Source organism: Typopeltis vanoorti, chromosome 11 (assembly GCF_054136105.1).
Source record: "Typopeltis vanoorti isolate ZY-2024b chromosome 11, IOZ_Tvanoo_1.0, whole genome shotgun sequence".
In the NCBI taxonomy this organism is placed as follows: domain Eukaryota; kingdom Metazoa; phylum Arthropoda; class Arachnida; order Uropygi; family Thelyphonidae; genus Typopeltis; species Typopeltis vanoorti.
Window position 1 is genome coordinate 80,867,277 of NC_143559.1, and position 14,999 is coordinate 80,882,275.

The 14,999-nt window shown below is 39.4% G+C and overlaps 1 protein-coding gene across 2 annotated transcripts in view; it reads right to left on the reverse strand.

Annotated features, from left to right (window-relative positions):
- LOC150101783 (uncharacterized) overlaps positions 1-14,516 on the reverse strand; it is a 54,112-nt gene extending 39,596 nt beyond the window's left edge. The window contains exons 1-2 of one of the 2 annotated variants that reach the window (XM_090400283.1): positions 14,317-14,516; positions 11,175-11,255 (exon numbers count right to left, since the gene is read on the reverse strand). In XM_090400283.1, the coding sequence (XP_090256409.1) occupies positions 11,175-11,255; positions 14,317-14,332 (97 nt within the window). In that variant the 5' untranslated portion in view covers positions 14,333-14,516. Of the gene's footprint in view, positions 1-4,365; positions 4,737-11,174; positions 11,256-14,316 lie in introns of those variants that run through there. The other variant, XM_090400285.1, reaches the window with a different exon arrangement.
- Between the last annotated feature and the right edge of the window lie 483 nt (positions 14,517-14,999).

Sequence of the window (14,999 nt, forward strand, 5' to 3'; positions counted from 1 at the left end):
ATATTTATTTTAAAAAAAACAATATTTATTTTCAAGTTTTTCAATAATTTTGCTAAAAATTTTGAAATTATGAAATACACCTTAAAAAAGTTCATATCATAATACTACAATTAAATCATTACAAGATAAGAAACGTGTGTGGTTGCCGGGATAAGAATAGCACCAATGTAGCTCATGCATGTCGTACGAGGCGACCAAAATGGGTACCTAGGGAAGGTAATGGATGGAAATGCTGTAGCCGATGAAGTTCTAACTGAGGCTCGGCTATTGCTGTTACCCTCTTGCCATGATGAGAGCTTTAATTTAATAGCTCAATAACACCTTATCCTTACACTGTCCTCTACAGACAACGGGGAATTTGAAAAGCATTCTTGCTTCGCCCCTTTAAGCCAGTCCTTATAAGGACTAAAAAATAAGAAATGTAATGACTTAGCTCAATCCACGGATTCCATAATTATAGCAGGAGACCTAAACTCCAAACATACGGCCTGCCTGGTTCAGTTCGTCAATCAACTCCAAAGGCCGTACCTTATTCAACTACACGTCACTCAACTCAATGATAGCAGCTGGACCCACTACAGCCCATCAGGAATTTCTGATTATTAGACATAGTTATCCTCAGAAATATCAATACCAGCTGTAGACATTAGAAGAGCTTAACTCAGATCATAATCCCACCTGCTCAGGCTAGGACTTCAAGATCAGCTCTCTCTCCCCATCATTCTTTCTTACCATGGGACAAGCTCTCAAGGTTCTCCCAGTCCACATCGGTCCACCCCCCCCGTCATTCGTAAAACAGAAGAAATAGACCAAGCTGTAAGCAATTTAACTAGGCAAATCAACACAGCAATAGCATCAGTCACTCACACCACTGCCTTCCACGCTCCCAATTGGATCCCAGAAGAGATAATGAACCTGATTAGGGCCAAAAATAAAGCCAGAAAGCGATATCACAACACTAGAGCCCCGCAGGACAAAACAACCTGAACAGACAGGTTCGAGAAGCCCTCCAGATGCACAGGAATTCCAAATGGGAATCACAAACTCATGGAAATCAACCCAGAAGATACTCCATGTGGAAATTTGTAAAATCTCTTCGTACTAAAAGACAACTCCTTTCCCCTTTGAAGACCAATCTTGGAATTGCACACTCAGATGAAGAAAAAGTAGAAGCCCTAATTGACAATCTGGAAAATCAATGCAGCCCATCTTACGTAAACTTAAATATCAATCTCATTTACAAAGTTCATCGTAAAGTTAGAAATGCATTAAGACAGCCTAAGGATGATTCAGAAACCATCACCCCCACATCTCCAACAGAAATAATAAATATTATTTCCCATCTGAAGAACAAAAAGGCTCCCGGCCCTGACGGCATTACCAATAGAATAATAAAGCTACTCCCACGGAAAGCCGTAATTCATCTAGTTAATATTACCAATTCCATTTTAAGATTCCAGTACTTTCCCACAGATTGGAAAATCGCTGACATCATACCTCTGAAAAAGCCTGATAATAACCCACAACTTCCCCAAAGCTACAGGCCCATCAGTCTTCTTTCCTGTCTTGGCAAAGTAACAGAAAAGGTCATCCTATCAAGACTACAATCAGCAGTGGACAAACAGAAAATAATCCCAAATGAGCAATTTGGGTTTCGCAAAGCTCACAACACAGTACAACAAATTCACCGACTAACAGAACATATCACTCATTGTTTTAACTGGCACCTTCACACTGTATTTTTGGATGTTGCCAAGGCCTTTGATAAGGTCTGGCATCAAGGCCTTATCTTCAAACTAATTGAAAACAATATCTCAATTAAACTAGTGAAACTCATATACTCATATATTAGTGAAAGATACATGCAAGTAAAACTCAACGGAATTGTGTCATCAAGGCGCAAAATTCTGGCGGGAGTACCTCAGGGTTCTCTTCTGGCCCCAGTACTTTTCACAACTTACATAGTAGATATTCCTCTCAATTCGAGAACAACTACTACGGCCCATTATGCCGACTACACTGCTATCCTAGCAAGATCGCTCAGCCCTCGCCAAGCAATCACCAGACTCCAAGGAAGTATCAATGAGCTAGCAAACTGGTTCACCAACTGGAGGATTCAAGTGAACCCCCCCCCCTCAAAAGCTCAGCCATGCTGTTTTCAAGAAGAAAGGTCTGCAATAAAGAAGACATCCTGCTCTCTGGTTATAAGATCCCATGGCAATCAGAGACTAAATATCTTGGGGTATTAATGGATAAGAAACTCCTTTTTAACAAGCACATCAATCTCATTGGCTCCAAATCTTCCAAAATAATAGCACAGCTCTATCCATTGATCAACCGCAAGAGCAAATTGAACCTACATAATAAATTGCTTCTTTACCGGATGGTAGTATGTCCAGTCATTACCTACGCCTCACCAGCATGGAGTCACACTTCAAGATCAAACATTTCGAAATTGCAGAGAATCCAAAACAAATGCCTTAGGATGATCCTGGATGCACCGTGGTTCATCAGAAATTCACAGATTCACCGAGAAACTGGCATTCCATACATTTCCTCCCTTCTTCGTGATCTAGCAGAAAAATTCTTCGCGAAGTCAAGTTCACATTCAAACCCACTGATCGTACAAGCTGTCAATTACAATGAGACTGATTACTACAAACACAGAAGACCGAAGGCTATTCATCTCTCAACTGATCATAGCTAACACAACTGCCCCCAGAGCCAAATCTCCCATTCCCAAACAACTCTCATTACAGATAAAGGGGAATATGAAAAGCACTAGTGCTTCACCCATCCTGTCAGTAACGTTAATGATTAATGGTAAAGAAATGTAATGAACGCCCCATCGTTCGCCAAAAACAATCAACTTCATCGAGATACAAATGTTCCTTATATTTTCTCTTTCCTATAGTCTTTAGCAGCAAAGAATCCATACGCCCTAACGATTTGGTTCGACAAGCTGTGACATACGAGACAACAGATATATTCAAATACAAAAGACCAAAAGCCATTTTAATTTCCTGTAGCGATGCATAATCTCCATGCCCATTCAGGGCGAGCATACTGCTCATAAAACTTTACTCTCACTGTAGCCGTAACAGATAGCGGGGAATACGAAAAGCGTATTGCTTCACCCCTAAAGTCATTAATGTCATTTGTCAGAAATGTAATGAAATATCAAAAAGAAATTAAAAAAAAAAAAAGAATAGGTATTTCATGATGTTTGGAACTCGAGATGAATACACTGAAGAAAAATTGGAGATTTTTATTAGTAATAATTGAATGTTGATTTCTGAAAATTAATCCCAGAAAAAAATACTTTTAGTTATCCAGAACTTTTAAAAAGTATAAAGTAAACGCACCTTTTACATATAATACATACAATAACCTATCGGGGAAAAAACTTGAGATTAACAATGAAATTTTCGCCGAATCTTTCAGAGTTCAGTACACATAGGATAGCATTGCTTGTTACGCTCAGGTCCTTCACTCTTCTCTCTCTCGCCTCCTTTATCCCATCTGGCACTGGTTTTATCAGATAAGACAACAAACGGAATATATGAATCAGAAACCAAAAAAAATCAAATACATATATTCTATAAGTTATAATAACCTGTAATTGGTATTCGGCTGATCACGTGATCAGAGTGAAAGATAACCGACGCACCAAGTTAGAAGAAAATGAACAAAGGCAGTTCAACGTGATTTCCAAGCTATTGGGAGTACAGATCTCAGTTTTTTTGGATCCCTTAAATAATTTATTTATTTCGAATAGCATTTAAATAGCTATTCTAGATTGGTATGAAATATCTTTATCTTAACGCAATGCCTACGAGAAGTAGTAATAATAATAATAAACAGGTTTCGTTTGCACAATCATCGGTTATTCATTTAAAATCACCGGTTATTTCCCTTATTAAGACGAAATGTTGCGTAGGTGTATATGGGTTACCCCCCCCCAGTATAAACAAAATTGAAAGACGATACCAAGAATCAGTCTCTTTTTTTGGGGGGGGGGGGCTAAATAGCAACAAAAAACGTTGCTATCGTTTTGAACATTGCAAATACGTTCCCAAATTCCAGAAAGTGGGCGTATTGCAGTGGATGGTCCCCAGTCTCAAAGAGGTTTCGTTGAAATAGGTGCACGAATCAACCGAGCATTATTTGCATGCAAAATTTTGCGAGTTTTGAAAGTTTAAAAGCACGTGCAACTTAAAAGTCACTCGCTCAATTACGACTTTTTTTTTTCTTGTATTCCCACCACATTCTCTCTCTCTCTCTCTCTCTCTCTCTCTCTCTCTCTCTCTCTCTCTATCACGCGCGCGCGCGCGCACACGCACACACAAACAAGCCGCCACCTACCTGTGGCACTGGAACAGCTCCTTCGTGGTATGCGTCCTGGTGGTAAGTTAACCGAGGGTCCGGGAGGCCCAGGCTGGAATCTACCAATCATTCGCTACCACTTCGTGCCTCGTGCTGAGCGAGATTATCAGTTCCGGCTTCTTGGAGGGTAGAGCATATTCAGCCGAACTACTGCCGCGTAAGGCGCACGCCAAGCGACGATCTTGCAAGACCGCCTGCCACTGAAGCACGCCAGAACACCCCTCACTAACGTTCTTCTTACGGGTGTGGGGGGAAAGGAGACTTTTGAGGGGAGGGAATAGTAAGACGCCGTTGCAGTACACTACATGTGCATTACCCAAAGCTCCGCCAACAGAGCGACATGGATCGCAAACCAGAGGAAACTACTTCGTGATTATCCACGGGGAAAAGCACCCTCTCGAAGGCTGTGACGGTGGCGACATCTGGTGTGTACAGTGTTGGCTGACTTTTTTTATTGTTATTGGTGTTGTTTTATTTCTCTTAATACTTCCGCCTTCGCAGTCGACGACAATTAGGCTTACGCCACCTTTTCGTCAGCACGCAGTCTGTTAAGTGAACACCTCCCCTTTCTCAAAAGCGGCTTCTCTCGTCTTTCTTCGTTGCCTTTCCATGGGCAATTCCTTGAACTTGATGCTTTCTTTTCACCTGAATTCTTCGGTCCGTGAAGTGCGATTCTCCCCCCCCCCTCCCTAACGGCAGAAAACAGAACTATGTCACTGTATGTCTCGGCTTAGCGAGCAAGAACGAAGTGATGGCGAGAGGGAAGGAGGAATTGAGGGGGGGGGTGAGGTGGGAGGGTGCTGTAAACGAGCGAGCGTGCAGAGCGAAGCACGACATGTTTACATACCTACGACTGCAGGCGAGAGCTGTTTCCGGAACTAGCCAACTTTGGAATGTTCCCGCTGTTGCACGGCGCCCGTAAATAAGAATCTGCAAACTTCGGCAAAGGGAAAATGAGGTCAGCTTTTACAGGTGCGGTGAAGACAACCTCCCTCCCCCCCCCTGTACAAAAAAACCACTAACACCCATCTTTTCAAGGTCCAGTGGCCAAGTTTCGCGGTCACCAACTTCGAAATCTTCTCGTGGTTGAAATCCGGGTCACTTTCATGGTAACGAACGCACAGTCAGCAGGAAAAACGCATCTCGAGACGCCATCTTGATCTACATTTGGACACTAGTCAGGATGGTATCTTACCCCGCCCTCATTGTCTCGACATTGACGCCATAAGAGGTTTTCGACCTTTTTAACAGATCCTTTACGCAACGGGAATTGGTCCACATCTTATTCTATGGGCACAGCAGCAGCAGCAGAAACATTTAACATCCTCACAGCCACTTATAAAGGAGAAGATTCGTGAAGAAGTAGGCTTAAGTAAAAATAGATCTATTTTTAAAAAAAAAAAGGCTTGTAGTCTGATTTTTTCTTTGGCAACACATTCTCATCTCGGGTTCGTGGTCAGTCTGGGTATATTTTCCATCTGCACTCGCATATTTCTTCCAATAAAAAGTTTGGAAACCTGGATCTACATTATGGTTTAAAAACAAAAACATTTTTTTATGAACATTGATAGCAAATGAATTCTTTCAATTTGGAAAATTCGCTGAGATAAAGTACTCGACGAGTTATCTCCAATGGGGAGAATTCAGTGAAACATAAAATAGTCAATTAGATCAGTAGAATCAGTGGCGCACCTAGGAGGGGGGGGGGCCTTCCCCCCCAAAAAAAATGAAAAATGAAAAAAGAACACTAGAAAATTTTTCAAAAGACTTTTCCTAATTAAAATTCATTTTTTTATTTATGTTGTGTCATGTCTTCTATTTCTATACTACTTATGAATTAGGGGTCACATAAGGTGGGAATACCCTAGAGCTCTCAGGAATCACAGCCGCTGTGAATGCAAGGCGAACAAGGTACTGCTCGGGCGGACCGATCACTACTTCGTTTGCCCGGGTCGGAACAGAGGAGATCACGGGTATCATGTATTGGCGATCACTGCAGATGCTCAGTCATAGATCGCATGTAATGCGTGGTGTCTATTCTCAAATCGTCTACTCAACTCGCCCCCCCCCTAAAAAATGAAACGTTGAATGCTCGGCCCTCCCCTGACTAGAATCGTTTAAAATTTAATGCAAGGCGACACAGTTGTTTCACGGTGGTCTTTCGATTATAGGGAAATACCGAGGCAACTCGTCGAAAAGTTATGTTTAGGATAATACAGGTAGGATTCCTTGGTTTTTCAGACACATCCTCTGATCTCGGTCTTATCTGATTAATATTATATATATCCGGCTAAAGCTTTGTCAGGTTATCAGTCATAGAGAGAAAGAATGGAATTGGGGAAAAAAAAGAAAAAAAAAGTGAAACAATAAAAAAAAAAGAAAAAAGAGAATTAAAAAGAAAAAGAAGAAAACAAAAAATAAAATAGAAAGAAAAATGAAACATAAGAAAGGACAGAAAAGAGGAAATAGAGAGAGAGATTTTATAAAAATGCATTTTTTTTTATTTCTTTCTTTTCGTGAAATCCTCAAGATGTGACGCAATTCGCAGCAGTGAAACTGGACACCTCCGTGTGGTCAAATCAGATGCCACCTAAGGGCTCGTGTTTCAAGCACGTGTTGCCTATTTCGGAAAAGCTTTTTGAGGATCCATCCCGAGTTTGAGGTTTTTTTTTTTTTTTTTTTTTTTTTTTAGCTTTTTTCCTTCCTCGCCATTTCGGGTCTCTGCGGATTTCGAGATTTCTGTCGATGGCAGTATCAGGCAGTTCGACCCTGAGAACAGGATGACAGTTTGGCGAGCCGTATTTTTTAGGACTTAAAAAGTCGTCACTCTCGTGTAAACGCCCTAAAAAGATCCGAATTCCCAAAACAGGAAAAAAATGTTTCGAAAGCGAGGAAATGTTCGACTTTAAAAAATCGCCTTATTTTAGACACGCTGCGAAGAATGCGGACAGGAAGCTTCGATTTCTCGTTTCCGGTTTATATCCCTAAGAAGCTAATTATATAATCGAAATCTAGTTTATCGCGAAAACAAAGGTATTAAACTTGCTTTTTTTATTTTTTATTCTTAGCTGAGTTTAGGTCAGGAGCCTCTCGTGCGCCTAATCCGTCCACTTATGCGTCTCCCACCTCCGGAGTGATAGCTGCGGGGGGGAAATTCGATGTGAATACACTTCGATGTGAATTTAGAGGAAGAAACGGCCAAAAAAAAAAAAAAAAAAAGATAGGGGGGGCAATGGAAGAGGGAGAGACAGAAATAACGGAAGAAAAAAAATATATAAATGAAAAACAAAAAAGAGAACCCTATTCTAAAAACAACAACACGGGACTTTTTTCAAAAACAGGGCGGTGAAATTACCCTCCACCCAACAGACAATCACACACACACCCATATCATGGCCGGATTCGAACCCAGAACTCAGCTTGGACAGTAGACGCGTTACCACTCGACTAACAAGCGGGAAAAATTGAAACATTGATGCACTTTGGAAAAATCCCATGCTGAAGTTAGAATAAGAAAATATTGAGCTAAAAAAATTGCTTCTTCTAGTATTATTTAAAATTATTTTATTCCCAAGATCCAGCGCTAACCCTCTTGCGTCTCATGGACAATTTCTGTTGTTCTTCCTAATTGCTGTAGAGCTGCAATTAGACGAGTCAGAAAATTAAGAAGACCTTATGAGAACAAATGCAACATGATCATCCGGAAACTTGCCTTCGGATAGTCGAAACAGTTAAAGATCGATTATCCGAAGGCTGAATATTCGATCCAATTAACTTCTATAATGAAGCTCGATTGCATTATGTTGTTTGTTGATTTTATTTATTTTTATCTCTCTTTTTTTGTTGTTGTTCATGTCCTACGGACTTACTATTTTTTTTTTTTTTTTTTTTTTTTTTTTTTTTTTTTTTTTAACCCGTACAGGATTTCATTTAGCGTGTGGTCGTTAGAGTAATCATGCCGTCAACATACTCGGTTGAATGTTCGGCGCTGGTCTAGCGGAAGGTCTTCTAAGGTCAAGGGATAGCCATCGGTGCTTGTCAACTCATTCCATATCCCCCCCCTCCTCCTCACCCCGTATGTACCACACACACAACCAACCCTTTCAAAGTAAGTAAAAGTAATTGTGCATGCTCGTGAAGAACACCGCAGGAATCCAGATAGGCAGGAACACCAGTGAGGAACAAGGGGGGGGGGGGGAGCGGGATAATAAGAAAAAAAAAAAAAAAAAACATGCCTATACGGCAAGTATACTTCAACCCTACTTTGCTAAGACCATTTCTTAAATCCATTTTCTCAAGACATTGGTAAGTCCGGCAGGTAAAAAAAAAAAAAAAACAGAACCAGTAGCATCATTACAAGACATTAGCAACACCACTTAAGTCTTCTACCGTGTTTGGGGACCGAGTCCTCCCGTGCATCTGTTCCCGCCCAGGCCATGACCCAATCCCGACAAGTTTGACAGTTGCTTCTAGGCACGAATTAACAAGCTTTTTCCTGGTGAACACCCCACCCCTCAATGGCCCCCGTAAGTCACTTTGTAAAGCTAAACTCGGCAAAGATGCTTCAAGACGACGTAATATTTGTTTCTACGATCATCGTCTTTTTTTTTTTTTTTTTTTTTTATTCTTTAACAAATAGGAAGAGAGGAAAGAATTTGTTACCTTAGGGGGGACTTCTTTGATTTATTTACTAAGGGGGAATTACTTGAAATTCGTAGCGATAAATCTAATGCAATTCCCCTTAGGCTTAACAAATCAGCTGTTTAGCTAGAGGTTGAGCTACGGAATGTAAGGCTTCTATCTGATACAACCACTAGATTTGTGGGGAGGGGATTGGGGGGTTAGAAACCGCTTATGGACAACCAGTTCAGCTAAGAAATTAAGAAGTTAACGTCTCTTCTAATAGGAGGGAGGGAATAATAGTCCGTTTTTTTGTAGGATAGTAATAAATTTTGACACCAGGTGGGAGTACGATCGCGATATGTTTAATGAGCGGCTGAATAATTAAAATTAATTGGAAAATGAGGGTAGTTTGTACTGCACACTGACCAGAAGGGAGGCGAGGCTGCTAATCACATGCACCCCGCCTAATTAATTTAGGCTTAGCAAGGGTTCGGACTTAAGGCATGCTGAACTCTGTTCCTCTCCATCAACACGTCTATATATTTTGATAGATGTGCACCGTTTAGCCACAGAAAATTATTAATACTTGCTAAACTAAGAGGACGCTTTTTTTAAAAAAAAATATCCATTTATTTTAATTTTTTGTAAAGCTATCCATGGAATTGCAATAATAGAGTAAGCATATGTTTAAGCACAGATACAGTCTGACATGGACGGTCGGCATATTTGCTACTCTGTGTTTGCAATTTTTTTGAATCCCCACCTCCTTGTGTGTTCTAAGGCTAGTTGGACTGTCAATTCTCGGTCCCACTGACCTTACGACATTAGCATGAAATTCATAGGTAGTCATAAAATCCATGTAACACAAGACACGACTATCAACAATAATAAATAAATAAAACAAATTTTAAAAATAATGTAACATCTGGGATGGTAACATTACTCAGGAGTACGTTTGACATTCTTCGATGATCAATACGGGTCTTTCTTCCAAGAAAAACGAGAAAGAGTATTACATACACTTTCTTGTTTATAGATGACCCATGACCTATATAAGCAATGAAAGTTCCGTTCATAATTTTTATGAACAGAACTTATGTGGCATATTCACACAACTATGCCACATAAAAAGTTATGTTAAGTAGCAATACCCATCATTAGTTTTATTGCAAACAATGTAGAAATCTGGTGCTATTTACCTATTGTTGCCTTTCTATAATGATTGTTTTTGCAACGAACATTAAAGATATTTCAGGACAACAATAATTGAAAAGTAACAATTGATAAATAGTTAAACAATGGACGTTGGTTGCGGTAATTCTGTTGACTGTTTCGTATCTATCATTGTTATTTTGAAACGAGTTTAATTTTACAATACAAGTTATTCTGTTTTAATTCGTAAGTAAAAAATAGCATCAACATATTTGAACACGTTGACCAGAATAGAGGACGTTTCCATTTTTCGTCCATTGCTTTGACTATCATTTTAAAATAAAGCTAATAACCACCTGATATCTTCTATTCAGGCTCTGACATCGTTTTTTGTCCTTTGAATCGTGTATTTTGGTAAGTCTGGGATATTTTGGTAAGTCTTTCATCAGAACAAAGTGCAAATGAATTATAAGAACAAACGTGGCAGGTACAACTCTAACCTTCGCTTTACCAACCGTAGGATGTGATTAATATACTGACGGACATATAAATGGACTTGGAATCCGGATTTGTCACTCGAGGGGATTGTTAGTGTGCAATTCAGAATCGATTCCTATCGAACCACGTGATAAAAACGGACGGAATTACTTAATAGGTGACATACGCAACGATAACTTATTATTCGGCCTCTATTGGCGACTTCTATCTGCGGTAAGCATTCTGCGGTCTTTCTAGCGGCCAATTCTTTTATCGTAGCCACATAATTAACAGTAATTAGCTTCGTGAGACGATCATGCCTAGTAATGATTGCTAAGTCGCCTGCTAGTGTTGAACTAACCCTCTGGACAAACCACTTTTATCGGTAAAAAGGGGTTGGGGGGGGGGGGAGTAGAAAAGGAGAGAGAAAGAAGAAGTAAACACAAAGCTTTGTTATATAGGGAAGCCTAAAGGTATCGGGAGTTGATAAGACATTTGGGGGGAGGGGGGGATTAGACGAAATACAAAACGCTTACCTCGTGTCGTCAGGTCGACAGGTTTGTGTTGTTCCTGGATGAGGTCTGGGGGCAATGCCGGGAGACAGTCGTCCGTCCTTTCTGAAAAAATAAATAACAAGAATAAATAGAATAAAACAATAATAATAAATAAAACAAAAATAATAATGAATAAACAGAAGAGCTAAACAGAACGGATAATGTCGGTCATTTACATCTAACCGGACAATAGTATCTTTGCCCATGGTGGGTTATAAATAGATGCGTACGTGAGCTTATCTAACCCATTTTGCACGCGGATTTGTTCCTACCCTGAAGCAAGTTGTAATTGGCTGCGTTTTAGGGTGAATTTGATATGCATGAGTAAAAGTCTGCTAATTAATTAACATACGGGAGGTCTGTCTGATCATAGGCATGGTTGACCAAGTGCAAATTAAAACACAGCTTAATCTTTCGCTCTCTCCGCTCCATCCACATTTGCCCATTTCTGATCTCTCTCTCTCTCTCTCTCTCTCTCTATATATATATATATATATATATATATAAATTGTTCACAGTCTTTACATTTCCGGCCTCGAATACCTTAACCCTAACTTTCACCCATCCCTTCAGGTACAGAGTCAAATGTAGGTCTTTAGGTCATCTCTTTCACTGTTTTTCTCGCAGTTGGGTTCCTAACGAAGGTCACAAGCATTTCGTTATCACTGATGCAATCTTTCGGTGAAGGTAAGGAAGTTTTGTTTTGTATGGGAAACTAAAATATCGTTTGATTACTCCAATATAGCGACGGTGTGCTATTTTTGTGATTTTTTTTTTTTAGTTTCGGAGGGGAGAAATATTCTAGTCGGTGAACGAAAAAAATTCGTCGAGCTGTCTGTCCTTGTCTTGATTGTTTAACAGACAATCCGGGATATATCCGGTTGTGTAGTTCTTAGAAATCGCGTCGGAAATTCCTTAAGTTGAGAGCGTGCTTACCTGAAGTCTTCGAATGCTTGGGTTTATACCCAAGCATTCCAAGTTAAACTGTTAAACTCTTCCCTCAAAATATCGTACTAAACATTTAATAAATGTGATCTATAAATAGACGAGGTTTAAAACCTCAATCATTTCAGATAATTATATTAAAATATCAGCACAGTGTTCAGATAAAAAATCGGTAGGAAAAAAACAAGTATTTTTATCATTTATCAGTAAAAAAAATAGACAATAAAAAAGACACTTTTGTTGTGAGTCAAGCACTTGTTATATTGTTTCTATGACAACATTTTGGTGAAGATAATACTATTCGATTGTTGTAGATTTCTCGAATGCTTAACAATTGTTTACCATTTTTTTAGCGTCTGTTAATAAAGTAAGCCACATTTTGAAATGTACAAATCAATTCAGAACTAGAATACTTGCTAATTGCTTATTGCACTATGACAACAATGCCACTATTAAATTATTGTATATTATTCGCGTACTTAGCAATTGTTAAACAATTTTTATCGTCTGCTAATAAATTAAGTCATAATTTGAAATGTACACCTAAATTGAAAACTAAAGTGTTTGCTAATTGTTTATTGCACTGTTTTGATGAAAATAACATAATAATTGATTAGCGATTAGCATATTTTGACGTCTGCTAATAAATTAACAATAATTAGTATTTTTTAAAGTCTGCTAAATAAACCAAACCTTCTGAAATGTACAATTAAATCCAGAACTAGAGGCTTGTTAATTGTTTCTGAAAGAATTTTACGTCTGCCTTAAATAAAGTAAATAACAAATGCAATTTCACTGTTAAAATATTCAAATATAAATAAAACGGAGGTAAAAAATCAATAAATAAAAAAGCATACATCATTTCTTTTGGATTATTTAGGACAGCACTAATACAGTGGCGTAGTTAATAATTATTTCATGCACAATGAAACGTTCTTTGATATATTTTTAAATCCATTTCCTAGTCTATTCTAAACTAATATGCTTAAAAACCGGACAAATTAACGAAATACAGAAAATAAAATAACCACGTACCAAGCAGTTTCCTTTAGTAGCTTTTCGCAAATAACTTCCTCCCTCCTACGTAATAGCTCAAAGAAAACTGAAATCGATGGTACTTAGCATTTTTATTGTTTTCTTTTTTTATCGCAAAAAGGAAAAAAAAAAAAACAATTGTCCAGACGGCTTTTGATGACATCCCTTTGACCTCTGCGGGGTTTCTATTTGTTTACATCTCCACGCACCATTACCCATTGTTAACCACAACCATCGTGCGCATTGTTATCAAAGTCTGTTATCAAACCATCTGGTAGAGTGTTCCCGTATTCGGAATGCTTGTCTGAATAGCTATCGGATGTGATAAAAAGCGAGCAAGTTTGCTGAAGCAAGTAATTATCTGAGTGAAGGAATCGTTGTGTAAACTTCAGGAGATGATTATAATGATAGGCCTAATCTTGGTCTAACTGCAGGTAAAAATAATGTTAACGAGTGTTAAACAGGCTAATCCACCTACTCACTAAGTATTGTGATCAAGTTCTGCAGTCAGAACAAAACGGTAAGTTGTCGGTAAGGTTATAAACAAGTAATCTCTTCCCTACTGGTTACAGTCAGTGTACATTTCCTTATTTTGTAAACATCTACTACGAAATTCACGTTTTATTTCATTGTTAAAGTTGTCGATTTCCATTGTTGAGAACTAGTAACAATTAAAAATGAAAACGACAGTTTTTCAACCTATAAACAGAAGCACGTTTCACTATTGTTGCTTCGTGAAAAGCAATAACAATACTGTGATGGCGCTACTAGTATTAAATGAATTAGCAGACGATACAATTTTTTCGAAGAACGTAAAATACCTCCAAATCGATATATACAAACAGAAGTTAGCTAAGCATTTATGAGTTTATTTAACGTAATAGATAATAAAAAAGAATATCAATACATATTATCGCGTCGTGTGAAACTAAATGAGTTAAACTATTAAAAATAACTATTTTTTATTATTATCGAAAGCAAGTAGGCCTAAACAAAGATGACAAATGCGGTGTCGCGTCAAATATCAATAACTGTAATCTAACCAAACATTAGGTGGCAATTCTCACATTTTCTTTCAACTAAGTAATCAAAATCAGTTCCAAAATCCTCTACAAATACGAGAAAGCATAAAACGGAAAGTTACCTTTCAGGGTGGTCATCTGGAGTTGGGTTTTCCAAGACGAACGTTTCCGGTAGACTTTGCACAACTAAGTAATCCACCAACTGTCTGGGGTGCTCCACTTTGAGCCACTACTTCGCGAGAAATACAGGTGGCCAGCGAACTAAACGAAAAGGAACTAAAAGTTCAGCAGCCGACTACTCGCTTCGCAGTTGCTTTTCGAGGCGGTGATTGGCGAAATCGACCCTCCCGTTTCGCGTCACCGCGTTTCATAAATTATTCATCTCCTCTCCGAGCTCCCCCCCCCTCCCCAAGGCTTTTTCCGGCTACACACTGCAAGAGAGAGAGAGAGCAAGCAGCGGTCGTTGTGGAAGCCGTCCCGGAGAACTTGCTGGGTGCCTCGGTGCACACCTGAGACAACAAGCGGGGAGTTCGCCGAAAGCATGCGACCTTGCGGCGGTCGCTACGAAACTACCCCAGAGGCCCAGGTAGCCGATTTCATGACCATGTATGACAATGTAAGGCGAGGATTCCCGGCCTTATCTCCCCCCCCCTCCTTCTTCTACTGGCCCTTCAACCAATCTTCGTCCTTCTTCTTTCTGATGTTGGTTTCGTGGTATTGTTGAGGTCCTTGCGCGTGCTTACAACACGCGACGACCGACACTGGACACAGCTTGGGAAGGTGTGTGTGTGGGGGGGGGGGGGGA